At 41.3% G+C, this 22879-nt stretch overlaps 1 protein-coding gene across 15 annotated transcripts in view; it reads left to right on the top strand.

The window, feature by feature from the left end:
- DST (dystonin) overlaps window positions 1–22879 on the top strand; it is a 1436897-nt gene that overhangs the window by 857293 nt on the left and 556725 nt on the right. For 14 of the 15 annotated variants that reach the window (XM_085610880.1, XM_085610881.1, XM_085610882.1 and 11 more), the window contains 2 exons: window positions 13702–13851; window positions 16871–17086. The exons of the other annotated variant lie outside the window; for it this stretch is intronic. In XM_085610880.1, coding sequence (XP_085467006.1) covers window positions 13702–13851; window positions 16871–17086 — 366 coding nt within the window. The remainder of the gene's footprint in view (window positions 1–13701; window positions 13852–16870; window positions 17087–22879) is intronic. 15 annotated transcript variants of the gene reach the window in all.

Genomic DNA, 22879 nt, shown 5'->3' with positions numbered 1-22879 from the left:
ATAGCGTCTTAGTGTAGCCTCGGTGGTGTCGTGGCTGGTTCACCTTTTCCTTAATAGTTGTTTACAGTGTTTTTTGGTATCTCAGAGATCTTGTGTACCAACTGGCCGGCTTGTTTGATCTACAATGCTTGTTGGGTTTGATGGGTGCGAGTGAGTCCGCACAGTTATTTATCTAGTTGTTGAAGTTGTTGATGGGCTTGTCAAGGTTGTCTCTTAGGCTATGCTGATCAGTGCTGAGGACGCAGAGCTAGTCTGCTTCTGTGATTTTGCCCCAGCTGTGCCTTGGATTGCAGAACCTGGTAGGGATATTGACTTGAGGTGTGTTGATTTGGAAGTAGATGATGGAGTGGTTGGTCCATGTGAGCTGTGTGGTGGAGTTGTATTTGATGCTGTTGCTTGTGGTGAAGGTGTGTGTCCTGCTGTGTGTGTTGGTTCTGTGATGAGCTGGGTGAGTCTGATGTTGCTCAAACTTTTGAAGAGTGATGTGGAGCAGGCTTTGCTTTGGTCTTCCAGGTGAAAGTTGAGGTCACCAGGGCGAATATAGGCTCTGGAGATGATGGTGAGTGGAGCGACAAAGTCAGTGATGAAGTTGGTAAAGGTGGCTCGTGGTCTGGCTGGTCGGTAGGCGAGGATTCCTTTCAGGGAGATTTGCAGCTTGAAGTGCATTTGAGTTATCACTTTGAATTCTTGAGCCCAGAAAATACTAACACTTTTTTTCCTTACCAGTTTTGCCTCCTTTTCTTTATTATAATTACATAACATTCAAGTTTGAAGCCGCTATAACAGATTATTTTGTTTCCACCAGTACCTTTCCACTGCATAATAAATCTCACATTGTAATAGGGCCTCCTTGAAATCCTCCATCTTTTAAAAGTTAATTCTTCGTTATGAAGACATTTTCCCATCACATATGGTGTTGCCAAGAGTTTACAATAAAGTTTTTGCATTTTAAGAGGGCCCTGTTACCACTTTTGTGAGGTCACTCTATGTGGATACTAGAATAGTTTGCATGAGGAATGCCTCATATAAGAGGAATGTGATATCTGTGCTCCAACTGGCAGAAGGAACATCAGCAATGCAGTCAGTGCTGCGTAGCTGAAATCCTACATCGGGAGCAGCTATATTCCCAGTCCCTGAGTACATGTCTAATTGAGTGCAAAGGGCTTTGTCAGTCCAAGGACCATTCCATATGTTCATATGCCTTACTACAGATACCTAGCTGCCTATTTAATTACCCCACTCTAGTTCAAGTATCACTGAAAAAGTCTCACATTTTTTGGAGACTGCAGTAGCCAATAAGCCAAGACTAGGAATTATTGGCACAAGCACAGTTTAGATCCTTTTCTCTTTAAAGCAGTCAGGATATTTTGATTATTAAGTGCAGCAATCTAGCATATGAAAATGCATAAATACCTGATTTGCTTGAAAGGCTTCATTAACTAAAACCCGTCTCGAAATAGAACAGTTTACTTTAATAGCCAGTAGTTGAAAAAAATGTTAACATGAAATTAAACTCCAATAGGAATGAATTGGTACTCATTGCTGCTTATGGCCCTGCATATTCAGTAGCAACATCCACTGCCTCTGAGAAATGAGGAAACATGTTTAATTGTAGGATATTGTAGTGTGTCTCATCGTTAGTCAGTCCCTTCAACAGTAATTGCTAGCTTTATCATGTATATTTGGTTTGAGATAAGAAAGAATGAATGGATATTTAGAACTTCTTATTGAGTACGCTGAGAGGAGGGGGAGGAATCAGAAAGGCTACTGGGCAGGAACTTCTATTGAGTTAGCTTTAGTCAATCATTGCAGCCATGCTTATGGCTTGTACCATCGCTATGCATCACTGTGTGTGGCTTCTCTTTGTTTTTTAATCAGAATCTGCAAGCTATGGCCACTGATCTATATTTAAGTGTGAAAATATATATTCCACTACCATTGCAAAGGTCCTACAAACACTAAAATTGTGTGTCGGTCTGTAGTCATTTGTAGTCATTTGTATGGCGCTATTTTATTTCTTCCACTCGCCTTTTAGGGTCCCGTCAGTCAGTCCAAGTGCCTACATATTTAATGTTTGACAGACATAGGGTGCAGGTTTTGCTCAAAATCGTCCCCTGCCTCTGGCCAAGATATAGAGAATCAGTATTTGTATGGTTTATAACAGACTCTGCTTATTTCCAGGTCTGGAAACCTCTTCTGTAGACATGTCACTGAAGAAACATTGGTCTTCATTTGATACATTTTAAGTGTCTCCACAAGATCTACCATAGCTCTGTTGGAGCACATGTTTTCTCTAACACTTACTCATCAATCATAAACCCCATGTACAGGTTGCTGGATCTTTGGTCTCGACAGAGATGTAAGGAGCTGAAGTCAATATTAAGCGTTATCAATTATGCTTTCTTTTACTTCTGTCAATAAAGAGCATTAGTGTGAGTTAAAGGTTTTATTTTAAAATCTTTTGGTTATTCATTCTTTTATTAAGGTATTATTTTCCAAGTCTCTTCATTAAACGTTAATCTAATCAATCAAACAATATTTGATGATAATAGATTGAATTGATACAATAATAATGCAACAAGCATGTTCCATAAAATAACTCCCCTATTCTAAATAAATCAAAATGGACTGCGAGAAGAAATAAAGGTGTCAGTTCAGATACCCATCAAGGGTCCTGATGAGAGAATCAAGCGTAAGCATGTACCTTTACCATAATAAGCTAGAAAGTATTCTCAGCTCAAGTAACAGCAAACCATTAAATAATCTAACACTTCTCATAAAGAGATGTCTAAGAAACCCAGTAAAATCTTTCAGAGAGTCTGGGATAAGGGACCTAGGGCGTAGCTTAAGGGGGGGTGTTATACGCCCCCTAAAAAATTTGTTCTGTAGTAATTAGTTGGGTACATGTGCTTTCAGTCAGGTAATGTGAAGCGTCTGTCGGATTAAACCTGGAATTTTTACATGCCCACACTGACAAAACACACACACTCTCTCGTCCATGTTTTGAAGGCATTAAAAATGTTGATTAATTTGAAAGGTATTGCATTCTAAGTACCCCCAACAATCTGCACTCCTCTCTGTTTCCACTGTCCCTTAATCCCCCTCATTTCCTGTTTCACATATAATTTGTTTTACCAAGATGTCCCAGCGTAATTGTTGGGAAATCTGAAGCTCACCACCCCCCTCCCCCCAATCATACTGCCCAACCCATGCCCCTGTAAGGGACACACACCCGTTGCTCTCAGTCTAAGGAAAGGAATGAATGAAATTCTTAATCAGAAACTAGTTGAAGAACACGTGCTAATATAAATACATATTTTCTGTGTTGACCAATAAGATTTCAGCACAGCCCTGGGAACAGGTTTACTCTTCATCTTCTCACCACGTTACAATTGTCTTCTAACAGCGTGCTGTTGAATGTTGCTGCACATCCTTTTTGGTTTTCCAAACTTCTTCTCATGAATCAACCTCGCTGTTGTCTGCATCTTTTGCAGTAAGAACCTTACTATCAGTCATCTAATACAACAAGTGTCTTTTCATTTAGCTAATAAACAGTAGCTTCCAAAATTGCTACATCTGCTGTAAAGAAAAGCATTTTGCACAAACAACTATTCAATTTAGAAAACAGGCATTTCAGTGTTAATATATTTTCTTCACTCCTGGCAGCTTTGCTTATGTCAAGTTAAGAACCTATGCTTCATTTCTATGTTAAAGGCCTATAGTTTTCTAATATGGTTGCCTAATACAAATTTTGCATTTAACACATTTCATTTTAAACGTAAGCTCTGCAAATAATTTTTTAATAAGCATTTTACAAATGGCTAAATTCTCAGTAGCAGCCCAGTGGCAATCTATCTGATGGGCCTGCGTGCACATTCTCACTGTGTCAGATGTGATTTGCATGACACTGACTTTATCCATCTGGCTCAGTACTTTCCCCTGGTATACAGCTACTGGGCATCTACACTTTGTACCCTTTCTGAGATGGTTGATACTGACATACCATTAGATACTGAAATAGCACTCTTAGGTTACGTGAAATATTTCTCAGCTAAGACATACAAGTTTGTTACACTGGCTTAGCTGCTAGCTAAGAGGCGGGTATCAATTTTCATGGAGTATGGGTCCCACACAAACTTACAAACTGGCTACGAGATCTGGCATATTACGAGAGCAGCTAGAGGCCTAGTCAGACCAAATGCCCACTAGTGCTATGCCAAAAGATATTTGGACCCCCACTGCAGAACTATCTATTGGAAGGGGGGGAGGCAGGAGAGGGGCACAAGTGATGAGGAAGGGTGAGACTCTGATCCCACAAGGTACTACCATGAAGCTTGTTATTACTTCCAGGCCATTCTAGAATAAAGAAGCTGTGAAGATCCTTACTAGATATTTGAAGACTTTGAGACACATTTAAACCCTCTGTAATGGATCTGAGATTAAAAAAGGGGTTATATACATTTACTCCTATGTTATGTTCTCAATGCTGTAGTCGTTTGTTCTTTTTAATAAAAAAAAATAAAAAGATTGTTTTAAAAAAATGGCATGTCAGAAAGAAGAAAGATAATTTTCAAATCTGGACCAGAAGGCTGCAGTACAAGCTCCCTTTTGGAATTAGAAAATCATTAATTACACAGATACTAACAGACACCAGCTATTATACCCTATTCCAATTGTTCCAAAAGACCTCCACTGGCTATCCTTGAGAGCTCATATTAATTTCCAAGATTATATACATCATTTGCTAGCTATAACATCTCACTTAAATCACACCTATTACTGAAAATCCTGAAAAAAAGTAGCAAGTTAATTGATCAGTCCATCGCATGTCACACACGGAGTCTCTGGAACCATCCTCTGAATAATTGAAGACCAACTTGCTGTCAGTCCAAAACGATATACAGACAAACTTGTTCAAAATATATACCTTAATGTTTAATCTATTTAATCGTCTTTAGGCTCCTCCAAGTCTCTACCCTATATTGTTATCTTGCCAGACAAGTGAAAGACACATTGATCAAAATGTGTCCTATTTTTAATCTGTTTCACCCTCCTTCCTCTTCCATCCTCTTTAAAATGCCTCATGTTGTTCTATACCAGTTTTGTGGGAAGTGCTCCGCGGCCCTTATGACTAGGTCAGTGCTGTACAAGTAGTGTAAATTAGTAAATCAATCATTTAATTGCAATATCTGTTAAGATAATCTGTTCTTCAAGTATAGATTGGGAAGTCAGAACAGAATGTACACCACTATTTAGAGGTGTTTTACAAATTCATGCAGTCACAGACTCACTCAGGGTCCAATTCACAAGGGTAAACTTAGTTGTTTGGACTAAACTTTGACTAAACATTTAAGTTAACAACTTTGGAAATTCACATAGGGCATTTACAAGTACTATCTTTATGTCCGCGCTTAGGGTAGAGATTCGGCCTAAGTGCTGATGTAAAGATAGTACTCGTAAATGCCCTTTGTGAATTTCCAAAGTCGTAAACTTAGACATTTAGTCTAAGTTTAGACCAAACATCTAAGTTTACCTTTATGAATCGAGCCTATTGTGTTTACAGGAGAGGAATGTCTACTGCTTGGATCACTAACTTGCAGATACAATGAAGGGGGCCCCCAAATCAGGCAAGTAAATTCTAATGGAGCAAAAGGGAGTTCCCTCCTACTAATGCCCCTATGTTCTAAAGTGAGCATTAGTGGCTTTGTGGTGCTGCTTAGCAGTATTCCAGAAGGCAAGTCATACATAAATAGTTCAAGAAATTAATTAAAAACTGGTCTGCAAACGAACTCCACACCACCTACCGTGCCCTCCAGCGCTGCCCAACTCCCCACATTTCTTGAGAAAAGATTAATACAATGATCCAGTGAAGGAGGGGGTTGTGGAAAATTAGTTATCTATCTGGGAGGCAATTGATACAGTAGTCACCACAGTAGCCCAGGCCGCGGTGATGCAGGAAGACAAATTAGATGCTCAAATTGCCATGCCCCAAACTTTAGTCACCTACACAATGGTCATCGAAAACAAGGTAGAAAGGCTGACTCAACTTATATATAAGTCGATGCCATCAATTGATGCTATGACCCTGTGATGGAGAAATTCACTGTTCTTGCTGAAATAATGACAACAATGATCGAGGACATAATAGAGGAAGCTGCAAAAGCAGGGGCTTCCCAGACTGGTAGTTCAGGAATAATACCAGGGGCAGTATTGGTTGATGCACCCCCACAACTCAAGCACAGGGTATAAGGGAATGACAAAGAAATTAACGTTCATTGCAAATGTCAAAAGTGATAGAAAGGACTCCACCACCAGCTTGTTAGCAGTCAATATCCATCTGGCAGGGAGAGTACAGGCCGAAAGGCAGGACCTAACACTGTCCTTTGCCATCAGAAAGAGCAAGATCAGTTATTTATGTAGGAGGAGTTCTCAGCCCAGTCCATCCCCCTATAGAGAACTAAAATCAAAAATCGATTTAAAAAGCTAAATAAAAAGACTACACAACTGAAATGAAACACAAGACATAATTGTTCCCCTGAGTTGAGGCCACGATGCCTGGCCTGCCTCGTGTTAAGGACAGTGCAGCCAGGTCCATGCCCCCTCCATCTGCCAGAAGTGACATAAAGGATTTTCTGAATAGTAGTCATATCCACTTAACTACAAATGTGAATAGTGAGGTACTATTGACAGGATGAATGCCCACACAAGAAAATTATCTAATTTACATCAACACAGGAGGAACACAGATTGAGCCCGATACACAGAGGTAAACTTAGACAGTTGGTCTAAACTTACACCAAACGTTTAAGTTTACGACTTTGAGAATTCACAAAGGGCATTTATGAGTAGTATGTTTACGTGTGCACTAGGGGCAGAGATCCGGCCCGAATGCGGACATAAAGGCACAGTGGTCAGTTAAAAAATAAATCAAAAGAGAATCAAGAGGCATGGATTTCAAAAACAGATGACCAGAACAGATCTGCATTGATCATTAGCTCAACAGGCCTGAGTAGGAATATATGACTTTTATCTTTTTCTTCAGATAGGGAGAGGACAAAAAAGCCGAAATGCAAGCTATTTCTTATGCAGACATCCATTGAAGGTCTTCCTGAAGGCTGGAATTATTGAGAGCTACCACACAGTCGGGTGTTGCTCCTAGTAAGGACTGGCAGAATGCAGCAGAGTTGAGTAATATCGTCAAGGTTCTTGACTTTTTTCCCTGTTGCCCGAAATAGTAAGGTAAAGTTGGACATATTGTTGGACTAGTTAGTTTATTACTTGGAATCAGAAGCATCAATGAGTGGTGTAGTGTGAGTGTTAGTTGATAGAGCAGAAGTGGTAACAGGAAATAGGATTTGAGAAGCTGGCAAAGAAAAAAAGAAAAAAGATGGTGAAGAGGTGAAATCACCCAACATTGTGACTTGTTCTCATGTAATCTATTATTGAATAATATGGTAAGTGTTACTGCAGAGCATCGTCCAGGTCTTCTACAATACATTGGTTTTTTCTTGCATTTCTCTGTCTTTTATTCAGACAGAGCGAGGGAAGCATTTGCAAGATTAATAGTAGCATTTTCAGTGGGCTAGATTGAAACGTCACCGATGGAACGCCTCTTGACATACAGTCAGCCAGTCAAAGTAACTCTTTATTTAGTTAACTAGTAACCATAACAGATACTGAAGCTTGTCAAAACATAAAAGTACCTTGACACGAGTTCAGCAAGAGCAATACATATTTTATGAATTAGAATTAAAACCATAGTATTATAGACAAACTTCATAAAAAGGTCACTTAAAAACTCACAGCATAAAATAACGCCTATATAATTCATAGAATTTCACAAATTTGTATGGTTGAGGCAAATCTTAATTTTAACAACCTCTTATAAGAACCCTGCAACATTAACACACACCAGTACATTCAGTAACAATTATAAAAAGGTCAGTGCCGGCCTGACCTGAATAAAATATTCAAATCTCAATAAAGGCAAAATATATTTATGTTGTATGTTCGCAAAATGATTGCAGAACATAAGAAAGTGTAGAGTGTCTTGATCAGAAAAAGAGTCACAGCTACAAGGCCCTAACTTTCAATGTAGTTTGTGGTGTGCCAGATTTAGCCTGAATTTTGTTAGACGAAATCTATGATTTGGGTTAGATATTAGCATCAGATAAAGTTCAATGGTTGAAATGGTTTTTAGCATGGCATATCCTTGTACCGCTGGTTTACATAATTCTCGTGAATTTCTTCTCACCCATGCCATAGCCATATAATGTTTTTTTTAACCCAGACCAAATCTAATTTTACAATTGATTCAGGGTAGTCAAAAAGCTCTTGCCTTCTCATTTCTTTAAACATGGATTTAACATATTTAACCTATGTAATCCTACTTACTTCTTCGAGGTTCGGGCAATCTCTCAATATTGCCCTATTAAGTCCAGTTTACCTGTTCAGCCCTATCAAAATCTTTCTAATTAATGACCACATGGCTATCAGATCTGTAATATAGCCCATACTCACTTCCTGATGTAATACAAAAGAGGAGGTAGATTGTGAGAGCAATAACAGGTGCCTCAAGAATTTGTTCTCGACCACTTGCAAGTTTGACATATAACTAATGGCTGAAATACATTTTGGGTGATATATTTTACTAAGGGCTGCCATCGGCTTGCTACCTAATTGGGAAGCACAGTCAAAAATGGCTGAGGCAGTTCTGGCCATCCATTTTCTTTTAGAATTGAGAAGCGGAGACCATGACCCTTACCTAAGTATGAAAAGGACTTTACCCTAGAAACATTAGCATTTCCTGTGCAAAATGTTGGAGTTTTAGTGCTGAAGTCCAAGTTGTTCATGAAGGAAACAAATGATTCTAACAAGTGTTGGAGTCCCATGGCGAGTCTTGCTTAAATCTATTGTGCTACTGAGACCACTGCTGCTGAAAGGAGGAATTATCTCTTCTGCATTTGATGCTCTGTTGCTACTGAGAGTAAAACCTAAGTTTAATTCAGCTAAAATCAAATTAAGAAACTCGCCTTACATGGTATTTGATATTGTGAGTTATATAGCTATAGCCTCCTCTCCCTCCCTACATTAAAATCCCGTAGAAGGAATAAAAACATAGAGAATGATCGTTTTTCAGTGTAAGAGACAAAAACGTTTACAACACTTGTATGTGTTCGTCATTTTGTTGGAAGGAATTGGAGTTATAAAAATTAAGTATAAGAATATTATACATCTTTTCAAAATTTAACTTTAGCACTAACAGATAAGGTGAGCCTGTTTCTATCTGGGTTGCTGTGCAGGTCCATTCTAGTGAAATAAGAGTGACCATGCCAAGTTTCCTGTAAGCCTACAATATTAAAAGCCCTAATAAAACTGATATAGACCTCATCATGTTTCTTGTTCCCTAAGCCAGCCACATTCCAACTAAGAAAATTCCACAAGGTTGTGAGTTGTAATTATCAGTGTGGAGGCTGTGTCCCCTTCCCTTGAGCGATCTAGAACTTGTACCTCATAATCTATACTCAGTCAGTCAAGAACATTATGACTGCTAAGAGGCTCGAAGCTGGTGGTCAGCTGTATGGGGGGGGAGGGTTTGTAGTATTTTCCTTAATTGCCCTCAACCTTGGTTTCTGATTACCTTTTAGGGGTGTTGGGAGGTGGGGGATAAAGAAATCCCAGGGGCAGAGCCTAGATTGGGGTTGAGAATCTCTGGGATTGACTTAACTGTACTGTGGGTTGACCTGCTGTGTCTGGCTGATTGGAATTAATCATCATGCAATCTCCCATGTGCATTTATTTCTACTCCCTATCCAGTCAGCTTTCCTCACCATATTTATATGGGAAAATAGATAGTCTCGACCCTACAACATCCTGTTGGCACCAGTGTACTACTTTATTTTTGATTTTTCTATAGTTTCCTTACAACTTGTTTTAACAGAGGAACTCTAGTCAAAATGGCCACAAAAGGAGTGGACTCTGGACTTCGTAGCTGCCAATACTCTGGGAGAGGGAAGTGCGGGATGTGAGCCTGTGCCTTCTAGAGATCCATCTATTGATGTTTTATATCGATTATCATGAGCCTAGGAATTCTGAATGGGGTGGACAGCTGGCGGCAGGCTCCTGTATAACTCCTGTTGCTCACGGCTGGATAACGCCTACATGCGTTCGCAGCTGAACTTATATACATGTTCCCATTAACTGCTTCTGCACTCTCTGTGAGTCTGAGGAGGCAGTTCTCTGTACGTATACATAATCTCTAACTGACATCTAGTCCGTCCCTCTTATTAGATACGTATTGTCCCTGAGATCCTAATTCCAATAGGTGCACAATTTGACTACTCAAACTGTCCCATCCTTGTCACTAATTTGTTCAACCTATTAATTACACCCAACAGCAGGTCTCTGTTAATATTTCAGGTCTACCCCATAATTAAGTTACCAGTGTCTCAGTCGATGATTTGAATATTTGCATAGGGTAACCTCTTTCCAACCTGAAAATGTTCAGTCTCAGGGCACCTGTGCTTGCTTGTAGCCTTTCTGCCTTGACAATGTCTTACTTAAGGGTATCTGTTTTATTTGTATTCTCTAGGTCCCTGTTAGAAATTGGGTCTCTAGTTGGCAGAGGTTTGCACAATCCTAGTCAGGGTAAGCTAGATACACACTTTAAATTAACCTGTGCTCACCCCTTGGTTGCTTGGCACAGAGCTGCCAGGCTTAACTCAAGAGGCAATGTGTTAAGTATTTGTGCAACCCACACACACACATGCACGCACGCACGCACACACACACACACACACACACACACACACACACAATGCAAAGACCTCAAAATGACTCCACACAGGTTTAGAAAAATAGAAAATATTTATCTGAGTAAATCAATACCAAAATGACAAAATCCAATCTGCGGAAGTCATGATTTGAATTTTTAAAGAATAATTGCAAAAACAGTGCTTAGCAGTCGATAGCACTTAAAAGTTACTTGAGGTCGCGAGAGACCGGGGTAAATCCAAAGTTCAGGCCAACTGCGATGGAGGCAGGCCGTCTACCGGGCCCACACAGGGTGCACTTGAAAAGTACCTTGAATGGAGCAAAGGGTTGACGTTGAGAGCACGATGCGTCGGTTCCGCTTCACACAGTGGGTTCTCGCATCATTTTCAAACTCCGTAGAGACGCAGGCAATGTGTTGTTGCAGAGTGTTGTTGTCAGGCCGCACAGGCTGTAGAACCTCTGTCGTCAAACAACCTCTGTGTCGGCATTGAAGGGTAATGCTTTTGTAAAAAATTAGCTGCAGAACCCACTTCTGAGGCCAGGTCTGGAGGGGACACCTAAGGCAAGGGTAGGACTCACAAATGACAGGGTCTAGCAGCATCAGCAGGATTGTAGGCAGTCATTTGTGTCCCTGAGACATCAGAAAACAGGAGGCAAGCCAGCAAGCCCTTGGAGGCACTCTGGGTTCAAGTGAGATGGGTCCAGTCCTTGTTCGCAGCTGGACAGCAGGGCAGCTCAGCAAAGCAGAGAAGCAATTCCTCAGAACAGACAGTCAAGACAAAATGGCAATCCTTACAGTACAGCATCCTTAGCTCCAGCAGAATTCTTCCTAGGTCCAGTAGTGTACTGATTTGGTAGGGTCAGGCCCCCAGTACTTATACCCAAATGTGCCTTTGAAGTGTGCAGTGACTTCAAAGCAGTTGCTTGAAGTGCACTGGTCCCCTTTCATACCAGCTGTCTGTGGCAGACAGGAGACAGCCTATTCAGATGTAAGTGTGAGCTCCCTCTCCCCCTTCCTGCCTAGGAATGCTATCCGAATGCAGATGAGTTCTCTGTCACACCCACCCTTCCTGTGTTTGTGGCTGTCTAGAGGGAATGCGCAAAGTGGAGCTGTCTCCCATCCCAGCCATGTGTTGGAGACAGGTTACAGGCACACAGAGCAAAGTTTAGAGCAGAGAAATGCCAGTTTTCTAAAAGTGGCATTTCTAAAATAGTATTGTCAAATGCAACTTTACCACAAAAGAGGATTTGTCATTACCATTCAAAAGAAATTAAACATGATTTAGCTACTCCTTTCTAATCAAGAATTTAATCTTAAAAAGTGTTTTAAGGATTTGCCAATGCTAGAATATGAGCGGAATAGGCCTCACGGTAGTGAAAAACAAATTTAGCTGTTGATCACTACCAGGACATGTAAAACATAAACGTACATTTCTACCTTTCACTTACACAGCACTCTACCCTTAGGGCTACCTACAGCCAACCTTAGATGACCTATGTATTATAAATGGGGAGTTTAAGGCTTAGGAAGTGGTTCTAAATGCCACCCCTCTGACTGTGTTGTTTGGGGGGCATCAAGGAGTGGGCACATAGCCTCATCTCCCTGTCGTAGGTTACAGCAATTGGGATTGATCCTACCCCAAAAATGTTCCTGCTCCTATCCCACGTTCCTCCTCCACCAATAATATCTCCTCCTTCAGAGCACCCAGTGCTGAGATCTGAAAATAGTTTATTGAGGAGCCCCTATGAGGTCCCTTTTTAGTTATAAACTCAGAAGTACAGGGGACGTTTCGCATGACCTTACTGACCTTGAGGTCTTATACAAATGGTGGATGAAAGAGATAGGGCCCAGCTCAGCCTCCACTGGGTTCTGACATGCGCAGACTTGCCCGATCTTGACCCGGGCACTTGCCCAGGTGCGCCATGTGCAGCGGGAAGGTTCAAGAATCCCTTGAAGTACTGCCTCAAGCGAGCCCAAGCCCTTCCTCCCCTGGAGGTCCAAAGCAAGGGGCATTGAGGGTCCTGGGATCTGTCAGCTACCCCCAGTGGTGTCAGGACAAGATGTAACAACTTAATTCATCTTGTGCATATTATCTCCTTTATGACACAGGTCAAATACGAAAACCAAAAGGGGTGGTCGAACCCAGTCTCTTCCATCCTCTGACGGGCCCAGTCTTAGCTTGGACGCAGCACTGTGTACCCTGCGTATGTCCCGCACAATGGCTGTTAAAATGAGCTTTATAGCGCTCGGGACAGGGTCATGGGAGGTCCCACCCACGCTTCCTCCCTGTGAGCATAGGCAGGCTAGTACTTGGAGCCCAGAACAAACAAACATTTCCTCTTGACACATATTTTGCGAACATTTCTCTATTTTGTCCCTTCTGCTGAGAGATTCTATGTTTGGGGAAGTTATGTTTCGATACCTGTTTGTTTCATGATGGACATTGGTCTTTGCTGTCACTCGCTCAAAACGCTGATCTGCAGAATGTTCCAAACAGTTGAGAATAGGTTACATCAAGCAGTGCAGAATACAAATCTTACTTATATAGCATTTGTTTGATCACTCCATTTGTCAACTCCCAATGTATTCATCCTTCATAGCATGGATGTAGTACTGCCATGTTTGGCTGTGGTGACTACATTCTTTTTAGTAGTAATTTCATTATATATATATATATATATTTTTTTTTTTTTTTAAATTTGTTTATTGATGTCAATGAGCATAATGACAAACAAATAAATGCAATTTGAATAGTCCTATGGATAAATGAACAAACCAATTACCCACCCCCCAATTGCATTATATTTTAATTAAACTGTTTATTTTGTAATTAAAATTGCTTTCATTTTAAGTTTCGAACATTTATTGAGACCATTTTTTAAGACTTCATGACATGTTGTTGTGTTACGGCTATCAAATCTCCTCAGGTGTCCAGTGCTGAAGAGCAGTGCTCTTGGGTTACACAGAAATTGCAAGAACATTTGACAGTGGTTCAGGACATGAAATCTCACCTCGATCATCAGCAGCCCATCAGCAACAACCTGGAAACTTTAAAACTACAACTGGAACAGTTGGAGGTGAGCTGTGAATTGCTGTTTTTTACTTGCAGGCAGGTATGCCTTGAATAACGCAACGTTTTGTTGCTTTCCCTTCAAATTTCACCCGAATGTAAAGCTGATCACCAGCCACTGCTTTCCTTTGTGGTCATTTACACATTGTCTCTCCACTTCAGAGGCTTCTGATATTCCTCTGGTATAACACGTATGTGCTTAAGTGAACAATAATGCTGCTGTATTTGCAGTTACATGAGAAATGATTTGCAAGCACTGGTGTGAAGGGGATCGTGCAATACAATTATGGTTAGTACATGACCTTACTGCTGGACACCATAGAACATGAGCCCACTTATCCAAAAGCTTGAGACAGGCTGAAGGATAGATTGTATAATGCAGACAGCAGGCAATGCAGTTATCTTAAAGACATTGCAGTTCTAAGCAGTTTTAGCCGCTTCATTTTCTACCAAGCTGGCAATATGGCCCAATAAGCTTAATGCTCTTAGCTGAGGTCTGCAGATCAACTCAGCCCAGCAATCTTCCAAGGATAGTAAATTGAGTACCATTCTATTAGTTAGTAGTAACACACGTTTTTTCTAGAGTTTACAAAAGGTGGAATGAGTTATAAAGCAAGGAAGTTAAAACAAATTACTGCAGCATTCCTCAATAGTCAGTGATCACTGAACACTCCCCCTTTTAATACCGTTCCAATGCTTTGGCTGGCCACACCTGAATTCTGGTGCCTCCCCTGTTAGTAGCTGCTCGAGGTACAAGATAGTTATACCTAGCTTGTGGTGGGCATCTCTGTTATGGGATTGCCACCTCTAGTTTTTGTGGGCATTGTTGGTACTGCGTGGTAATCAAGCCTACTAACTGTTTGGTATTCCTAGAATAATCTATACATCTCTATAATCAGGTAGCTACCTGCTGCCTACAAGATCCTATTTCTGTGGTTAATTAGTTTATTTGATCATAAATAAGTAACTGTTGTTTGAGGGCAAGATCTGGGTACTTTGAAATAAAGACACGCTGATGGTTGGGGAAAATAATGCAATTACTACAATGTTTCTGTTTTTATTATTTAGCCTTATTTCATGCTACATTTGAAGACATTTATTGCTGATGTTATTTCCTTAGTGCCAGATGACAACGACTACTAGTATTTTGTGGTTAATGTAGAGGAATCTCCTAATTTTTGATGATAACATTTTATGACATAATCATGGCCACTGTTGTCTGACATCTAAGGGCCCGATTCACAGAACTAACTTAAGACAAAATCCTAAACTCACTACCATTTTCGTATTCACAGAAAGCACTTACCCATTTTGGTATTCACAGAAGACACTTACTCACTTCGGTATTCACAGAAGTTAGGAGTCCTAACGTTAGGACTCCTAAATGCCTTCTGTGAATACCAAAAGTCTTAAAATTAGGATTTTTCTCAGTTTAGGAGTCCTAAAGTTAGGACTCCTAACTTTACTACTACTAAACTGAGAAAAGTCCTAATTTTAAGGCTTTCGGTATTCACAGAAGGCATTTAGGAGTCCTAAAGTTAGGAGTCCTAACTTTACTACTACTAAATTGAGAAAAATCCTAATTTTAAGGCTTTCTGTATTCACAGAAGGCATTTAGGAGTCCTAAAGTTAGGAGTCCTAACTTTACTACTACTACATTGAGAAAAATCCTAATTTTAAGACTTTCGGTCTTCACAGAAGGCATTTAGGAGTCTTAAAGTTAGGAGTCCTAACTATACTACCACTAAACTGAGAATAATCCTAATTTTAAGACTTTCGGTATTCACAGAAGGCATTTAGGAGTCCTAAAGTTAGGACTCCTAACTTCTGTGAATACCGAAATGAGTAAGTGCCTTCTGTGAATACCAAAATGAGCAGGTGCCTTCTGTGAATACCAAAATGGTAGTAAGTTTAGGATTTTGACTTAGGTTAGTTCTGTGAATCGGGCCCTAAAACTTTAAGGATTAGTATACCCTAAGGGGGTGTCTGCTGCAGGGACATTTAAGATCTGTGTAACCTGGGTGACAACTCTGCTGTCTCATACAACTCTGAGGGATAGCCTTGCGGTCTAATACCTGAGATCTGTGAATCTGTTTGGTTTACTTATCAAGTAAGATGCAATGTGCATTTTGTAGTACTATAGGTGGGCTACCAAATTTCACAACCAGATTATTTCAAATGCTTTTAATACATATGGTTTTTCCACCAACAATTTAAGGAAGAATGGACTCAATATGCAGCTTTTTGCCTGCATATTTGGAAAGTTTTCCTAATCAGTTTTCTCCCAAACAGCCCTAGGGCATGATGGACTTGCTTGCGAAATCATGAAAATATTGAAATTTTACATTACAATCCCTTAGAAATTGACTGTAATCTATTGCGTTTTGGCCAATTTAGTTGGAAGTTGAGCTGAAACAAGCTTCATTTAGCCTCATGTTTCAAAGTATTTTGGAGTCAATCTCTCGCTCTCAAACCCACATGAAAATTACATACTTGCTCTCTGTGCTTGCAGAGTCCATAGGCTTTGGGCAGCAATTTACTCCCCACCACTTTGAAATTCACTGGCTACATTTTCACCCTGTTCCCTGAAAGACAACAGTAACATTTAAATACCCGAAGCATTATGTGCATGTGCTTTGCATTGTTTTTCCGTATTGACACACTAAAACCACCCCTTCATCTCAAAGCAGACATCTATACTTTTAGCTTTCCCTTACTCACACAACCTAAATCCAAATACAAGATCCAAGAAGACAGACCGTTCTTGTTGCAACACCCACCCCTAACTATGGACCAATCTACCCCCACGGCTAAGATCAGAAAAACACACCTTGTTTGTCTTCTCCAGAGATGGGTGCCCTTCCCATCCAACATGCATTACAATAGTCATAGAAGCACAGTGGCAGCATCATGTCTAGCAGTAAATCGCGCCTGGACTACATAACTACTAATCATATAAACACAATTAGTATTAAATAGGTTACTTTGTGTGTATAATTAACAATTTAATCACACTTTAATTGCAGTCATTTGAAACTGGACTGACAGCAGTGTCCAGCGTTCTAAGAAAAGACCTGAAGTTGTCAGAAGAATTCATAAAGATGATGCACAAAGATGTCCCAGCTGACCGACTTAAAGACCTGAAAATAAGTCATGACTGTTTACAAAAAGCCTTCTTTGTTGTCCGTGAGATGTCTTCAAAGCGAGCAAAGCAGATAGTCTTTGCTGTCGACTCTGAAATGGTAGGCACTGTTCAATTTTTGTATGCAATGCATGTGTTAAAGAAAAATACAGTTGTGTGCAATAATTTTTAATTGAAATGTCAATTTTTTTAGTGCTTCTGTCCCTAAATCTGCCAATTTGGCTTTTATACTGAGTCAGAGCGAAATAAAGTGATTTGTCCAGGTCTATACCATGCCATCAGGTGCTGAAGCCTCAGAACAGAATTCAGAACTATGTAAGGTGTGTAACTCTGTTACTAGACCATATTTCCTCTGCAAACAGAAGGGGAAGTGCAATAATGAAGCAAAAGCTTGAACAAGCCATAAGATGATACTGAGCAAATCAGAGAAAATATAATATATAATCTGAAGGGACTGATCAATTGTTCCAGTATGCAGTGTAGTGTGCTGCATGAGCAGCAATACCTTATGTTGTTTTTTAATCCTCTACAAGGAGTCTTTGCAAAGTAGAAGGGGCGTACATGTTTGTAGGTGCTCAGGATCAAGGAGGCATCTCGGCCACACTGTCTTCTCTGGGATAAGTGAGGGATAGGTGTCCTGAGTCATTGAAAAAGACACGTAAAGAATAGATCCTCAGGGGGCGTTTGTGCAGAATTGTCCACCCTGAAATGTGATGGGCACTACATAAGCTTATGTTTCTATAGAGAAATAAACCAGCTGCCGTCCAATGAATCAGTGAATAGTTAAACGGAAAAGCAACACATAGCACAGTGCACACCTGTATAACAAACCACCAGAAGATGGCTTGGGGTTTAAATGAGCTAAATTAGAGTGCCAGTAGAAAAACAAAAAGGCATTGGAGAAAGAGTGAGAGTGAAAACCATTCTGCAAGCTCTCTGGAAGGTAATTGTTTAGATGTTCTCTCTACAGCTCAGCCATGGAATAATAAACCTTTCCAACTGGAACTAATGGACTGGAATTATGCCACAACTGCATTCCGGTTGCAGCTTAAGATGCTTTCTTTTTGTTCCATAATAATATTGGCACGGTCATGGTACTTTGATGGTATCAAAAACAACTGAGCTATTACAGGTAGTTTAGCCATAAAAGGGCATGTGTTCATATGTTTGTATGTAGAAAACCATTTATTGGTTAGACCAATGAGAGACCAATGAGAGATGGTAACAGTTCAAATGACAGATTATAATAGGCCAATTCAGCCAGTCTCGGAAGGGATTATGATTTACAAGCTCAGTCATACCATACATAAAGTGAAAAATTGGATCAGGAGTAAGATTGTGTCAACCCATCTCTTTCTGCTCTCCAAACATGGCTTACTTCGAATCTTGAATGGAGCTAGAGCAATCATTTCATAATTCACAGCTTACTCAATCCTCACTTCTACTTTTGCTATAATCTTAGACATACATGCCACACATCCCCGGATCTAAACATGCTAGAATTTGCAAAAAGGGCCCATAATCTAAATATTAACATGCAATAAAATATCATAGTAGCATCAGATGTTGAGGCAGCTTGGCAGGCCTTAGAAGAGTCAGTGAAATAACATGTCACGTCTCAATGCAATAAAGACACAAATGGAGGTGATAACATCAGGGTCTTATGTCATGAGTAGCCTATTACTTCTTGTTTGCGGAGCTCATCAGTAGCTAAAGGTGGAGAACAAGTGTAAACTGTCAATTCAAATTTTGAATCAAAAATGATTGTGGAGAGAATGTGCAACTCTTCTCTTTCACATTTATATTCTTATCTCAAATAAATATCACTCTGCAAGATCAGGTGAATCAAAGCTGAAACATATTCAGGATGAGCAATTTAATATCTTCAGAAAGACCAGTTGGTAGAAGTACCATCTAAGTTCTGTCTACCTAAACCGCCTCTGAAGCTAATGAGCTAAAATGAGTTATAGTTGTCAAAGCATCATTGAAGTTTGCTGGGGATCACACGTTACTGAAAATCACAGTATCCGATGCCCTAGCACAATCCACCAATGACTACCACCATCTGCTGAAGTCTCTAATCTGATGTTTATGTTTTTACAGATTTGAATAAGGTATCTTGGCACAACTGGCTTATGCATATCTCTCACAAAGTGCCCCCAGGAATTTACACCATCAATGGTTGTTTTGAAGGAAGCAACAGTGATTCCGCTAACACTAGCACATCTTCAGGACATAACACTTCTCTGGGTTACCATCAAGGTGATCCTTATTTAACAATTCTTCTCTAACACCTAGATACCAATCCTTCCCTTTCTTGAACTGCTTTTTAAAAAACACTTTGAAATGTCATCATCTTCAACTTTGCCTGCCTCAGCACATTCTTCTTGCAAAATTCACCTAAATTGCCTTATACCATATCAACTGAAACAACCTTCTCACCTCATCTTCACCATCATTTTCACAGCTCCTGTTTACCTCCATGTACACATAGCTTTCATGGGGCCTTCATGGAGGAGTATCTACAGTGCAATATTAAATAGAGTTATCACTCTTTTCCATCTTGCTGCCAGGGCTTTGCAGCAAACGGTCAAAGCTGCAAAGGGCTACACCTATAGCAACTCCCCTGTTCAGGCCTGATTAGGTTGTGGCCCTTACTTCACTACTCACTAACCTCAATAATACGTCAGTCGTCCTGTGTCTTCATTATCTTCTCATCTCTTCTATCCTCATCCTCTGCTAGTCACACAAACCTTTTTCTCTCAAGCACCCCATGCCTGCTGCGCTTTCCGTAAGAAGCTCATCTACATCGAAACATAAAACACCCGCTCCCAAGCTTTCCTGCCATCTCCTTCACGCTCTTTTATACACATACCCTAAATACTCAAAATGGATTCATACGACTCTGCTAACCTGATCACACATAACAAACCAGGCATACTCCTCATTGTAGAAGCCTGACTTACTCTCTAGTCGGCGACACCCTAGGTAAACTCATTCTAGACAATTACACAATCATTCCCCAATGTTATGTTATGTTGTGTTATGTGCATCTGTTTAGCGCACAACTCATCCTGAAGGGGGTCCTGATGCTAAAGCATAAGCTGCATGGGCCAAGCCAGTATCATAGCTAGGTGAAGAGCCAGGTCTTTAGCTTCTTGTAGAGTTAAAGAACTGAGGAAGAGGCAGTGATGTGCAGGGACAGGCCATTTCAGACTTTAGGAGTGAAGTAAGAGAAGGCTTGACTGCTGCATCTGGATCTGCGTATGCGAGGGGTGTGTGCGCGTAGGAGTCCAGCTGAATGAAGGTGTGTGGTAGGTTTGTGGACGTTTATGCAGTTATTGAGATATGTGGGGCCAATGTTATGCAAGACTTTGTATGTATACGTTAGGAGTTTGAAGAGTACTTGTTTGTGGATTGGGAGCCAGTGGAGCTTTTTGAGGGGCGGGGTGATGTCACTGCGTGGTGGGAATTTGAGGGGGAGCTTGGCTGCTGGGTTTTGAATGTTCTGATGTCTATTGACCAATTGAGAGTTGATTGCAGTAGAGTGCGTTGCCGTAGTCCAGCCAGATGGTGATGACGGCTTGGGTGATGGTTCTGTGAGTGTTAGTGGGTAGACATTATAAGATCTTCTTGAGCATCTGAGTGTGTGGAAGCAAGCAGAATATGGAGACTGCATTCACTTGACCGGTGATGGTGAGTTGGTTCTCGATTAGTATTCCGATGTTCTTTGCATGGGTTGCTCGGAGGGGCATGGGTCTGAGTTCAGCAGGCCACCTGATGGAGTCCCAGAGTGAGCTGTCTTTGCCAAAGATTATTACTTTCATCTTGTCTGTGTTGAGCTTGAGGCAGTTGTTTTTCATTCATCTGGCAACTTCGACCATGCAGGCAGAGAAATTGGTCTCAGTGTTTGGCTTCTTGTTGGAAAGGGAGAGTATGATCTGCCTGTTGTCAGCATAGGATATGATGTTGATTGCATGGATGATGGTGGCGAGTGGGGTCATATAGGCGTTGAACAGAGTGGGGTCTGTGTGAGGATCCTTGTGGAACTCCTTAGATGAGGTTGACAGCGTCCAAGGTGAAGGGGGCCAGGCAGACCTATCACACTGATATAAACCAGGGAGTTACCGTACCACCATTTATAGTTTCTCCATGCATGCTATAGGTTCTCTAAAATAACTGTTGCATCTACCTTCACTGACACATTTCTTTTAAATTATCACTCTCAAGGACTCAACACACGTTGCATTGCTAACTCTCCTCTTCAGCGTTAGTCTCTCAGTCCAACCACTCTAACTATGGTGAATTTAGCCTCTCAAGGGACCACAACACTTATGTCATCAGAGATTCCTTTATCAACATCGCACTTACTTGTCGGTGTCAATGTTCCTGCATATTCTAAAGGCAATAACCTAGATCTGGTGACATCTGCCTTTACCTTGCCTATCCTGCCAAGACTCCCTCTTTCTAGACTTGTCTGACATACAGCAGTTTCTAATTATGTTAGTAACCTTAGGCTCCTATAAAGTGGACAGTACAAACCATCTGCAGTAACCAGCTGGCCATTTAAGAATTGACACTCTCATCCAAGCACTTACACTAGCACAAGAATGCTCTCCATGCTGAACAGTACCTTCCAGACCTCGGTATATACCTGTGTTTCTTTGTGTTAAAAAGGGATAGTACAAAAACAGGTAGGTTAAAGGGTCTGAGGGAAAATTGACAGACCAACGTGGACAGGTCCCCCTCCTATATCTACACAAACAAAGAGTCCACGGGTCCGGGGATAGAAGAGAAAAAGGGAAACTATGGAAAACTGAGTGATAATACTCAACAGGACCACTGTCTATATAGAAAGTCCTCTTAAAGAGGACCTAATCCCATCACCCACCGAAGTGGCATGCTTCATCATATGGGATCTCCTCTTAACTGCAACTTAGTGCGGTTAAGGATCTACAACTCCCTGCAACTGTCAGTTAATCAGAAAGACAAAAAGTATTACCAGTGGAACGATACAACCAACTGTATACCTGGGGTGAGATGTGGACTGCCGCAACGGCAATGCCTGAGTTTCGAGTCGGGAGACACCCTGATGCCATTTTGCTCCTGACAAGACGGGGTCCGAGAAAGTACTGGGCCTGGAGAGATTTCGGTTCCCGGCCGGGAGGGGTAATTACCAGCTACACCCGGTGGTGGAGGGGAGGGCCTGGAGGAGCGAGCCGTGCTCCCAGACTGACCCGTGCTGCCTGCGGAGTGAACCGCTATTTCCGAATTTGCCGAATTGAGCTGAGCGACTGGGGGCCTTGCTGGGCCTCTGCTGTGCTGTTGGGGATGCTGTTTGACCCGTGTGGGGCCCGGAATAGGCCGAGCCTGTTGAACAAAGGAGCAGGTCTGGAGTGGAGCCAGATATAGAGAATCAGACCTGATCGGTGCGGCTGGGAGTATATGGTCAGGCGGATTCTGCTGGGAAATTCGATGATTGGAATATACCGACACTGAACTGAAAGGAGACAGCCTAGGGCCTGAATCTGTGCTAGGTGGTAGGGGCAAGATTAATCTCCTAGAATTTACATGTGAAGGTCGACTTGGCCTGGCTCAGAATTGGAGCTTTGGGGGTATGTGCTGGACTTGGCTCTAGACGTATGCAGCCTGGGTTGAGTCTTGAAGTCCCATGCATATCTGGCATGTGAAGGGGATCTTCACACGCTGGGAGAGGCTGCCCCCTTACCCGACTCACAGCAGCTAGGGGAGTGACACTTTTGGTATTCTCCTGACGGAGCGAAGACATACAAGACAAACTCTACCACAACCAATTGAGCAATATGGGAAAAGGCCAGCTGCCGAAACCGCAATCTAACAAGATATCAAATTATGCCAAACCGCTTTCCCATGG

This window comes from Triturus cristatus, chromosome 6 (assembly GCF_964204655.1).
Source record: "Triturus cristatus chromosome 6, aTriCri1.1, whole genome shotgun sequence".
Lineage (NCBI taxonomy): Eukaryota > Metazoa > Chordata > Amphibia > Caudata > Salamandridae > Triturus > Triturus cristatus.
Note: the sequence above shows the minus strand (reverse complement) of the source record. Positions and strands in the feature narration are given on the sequence as shown.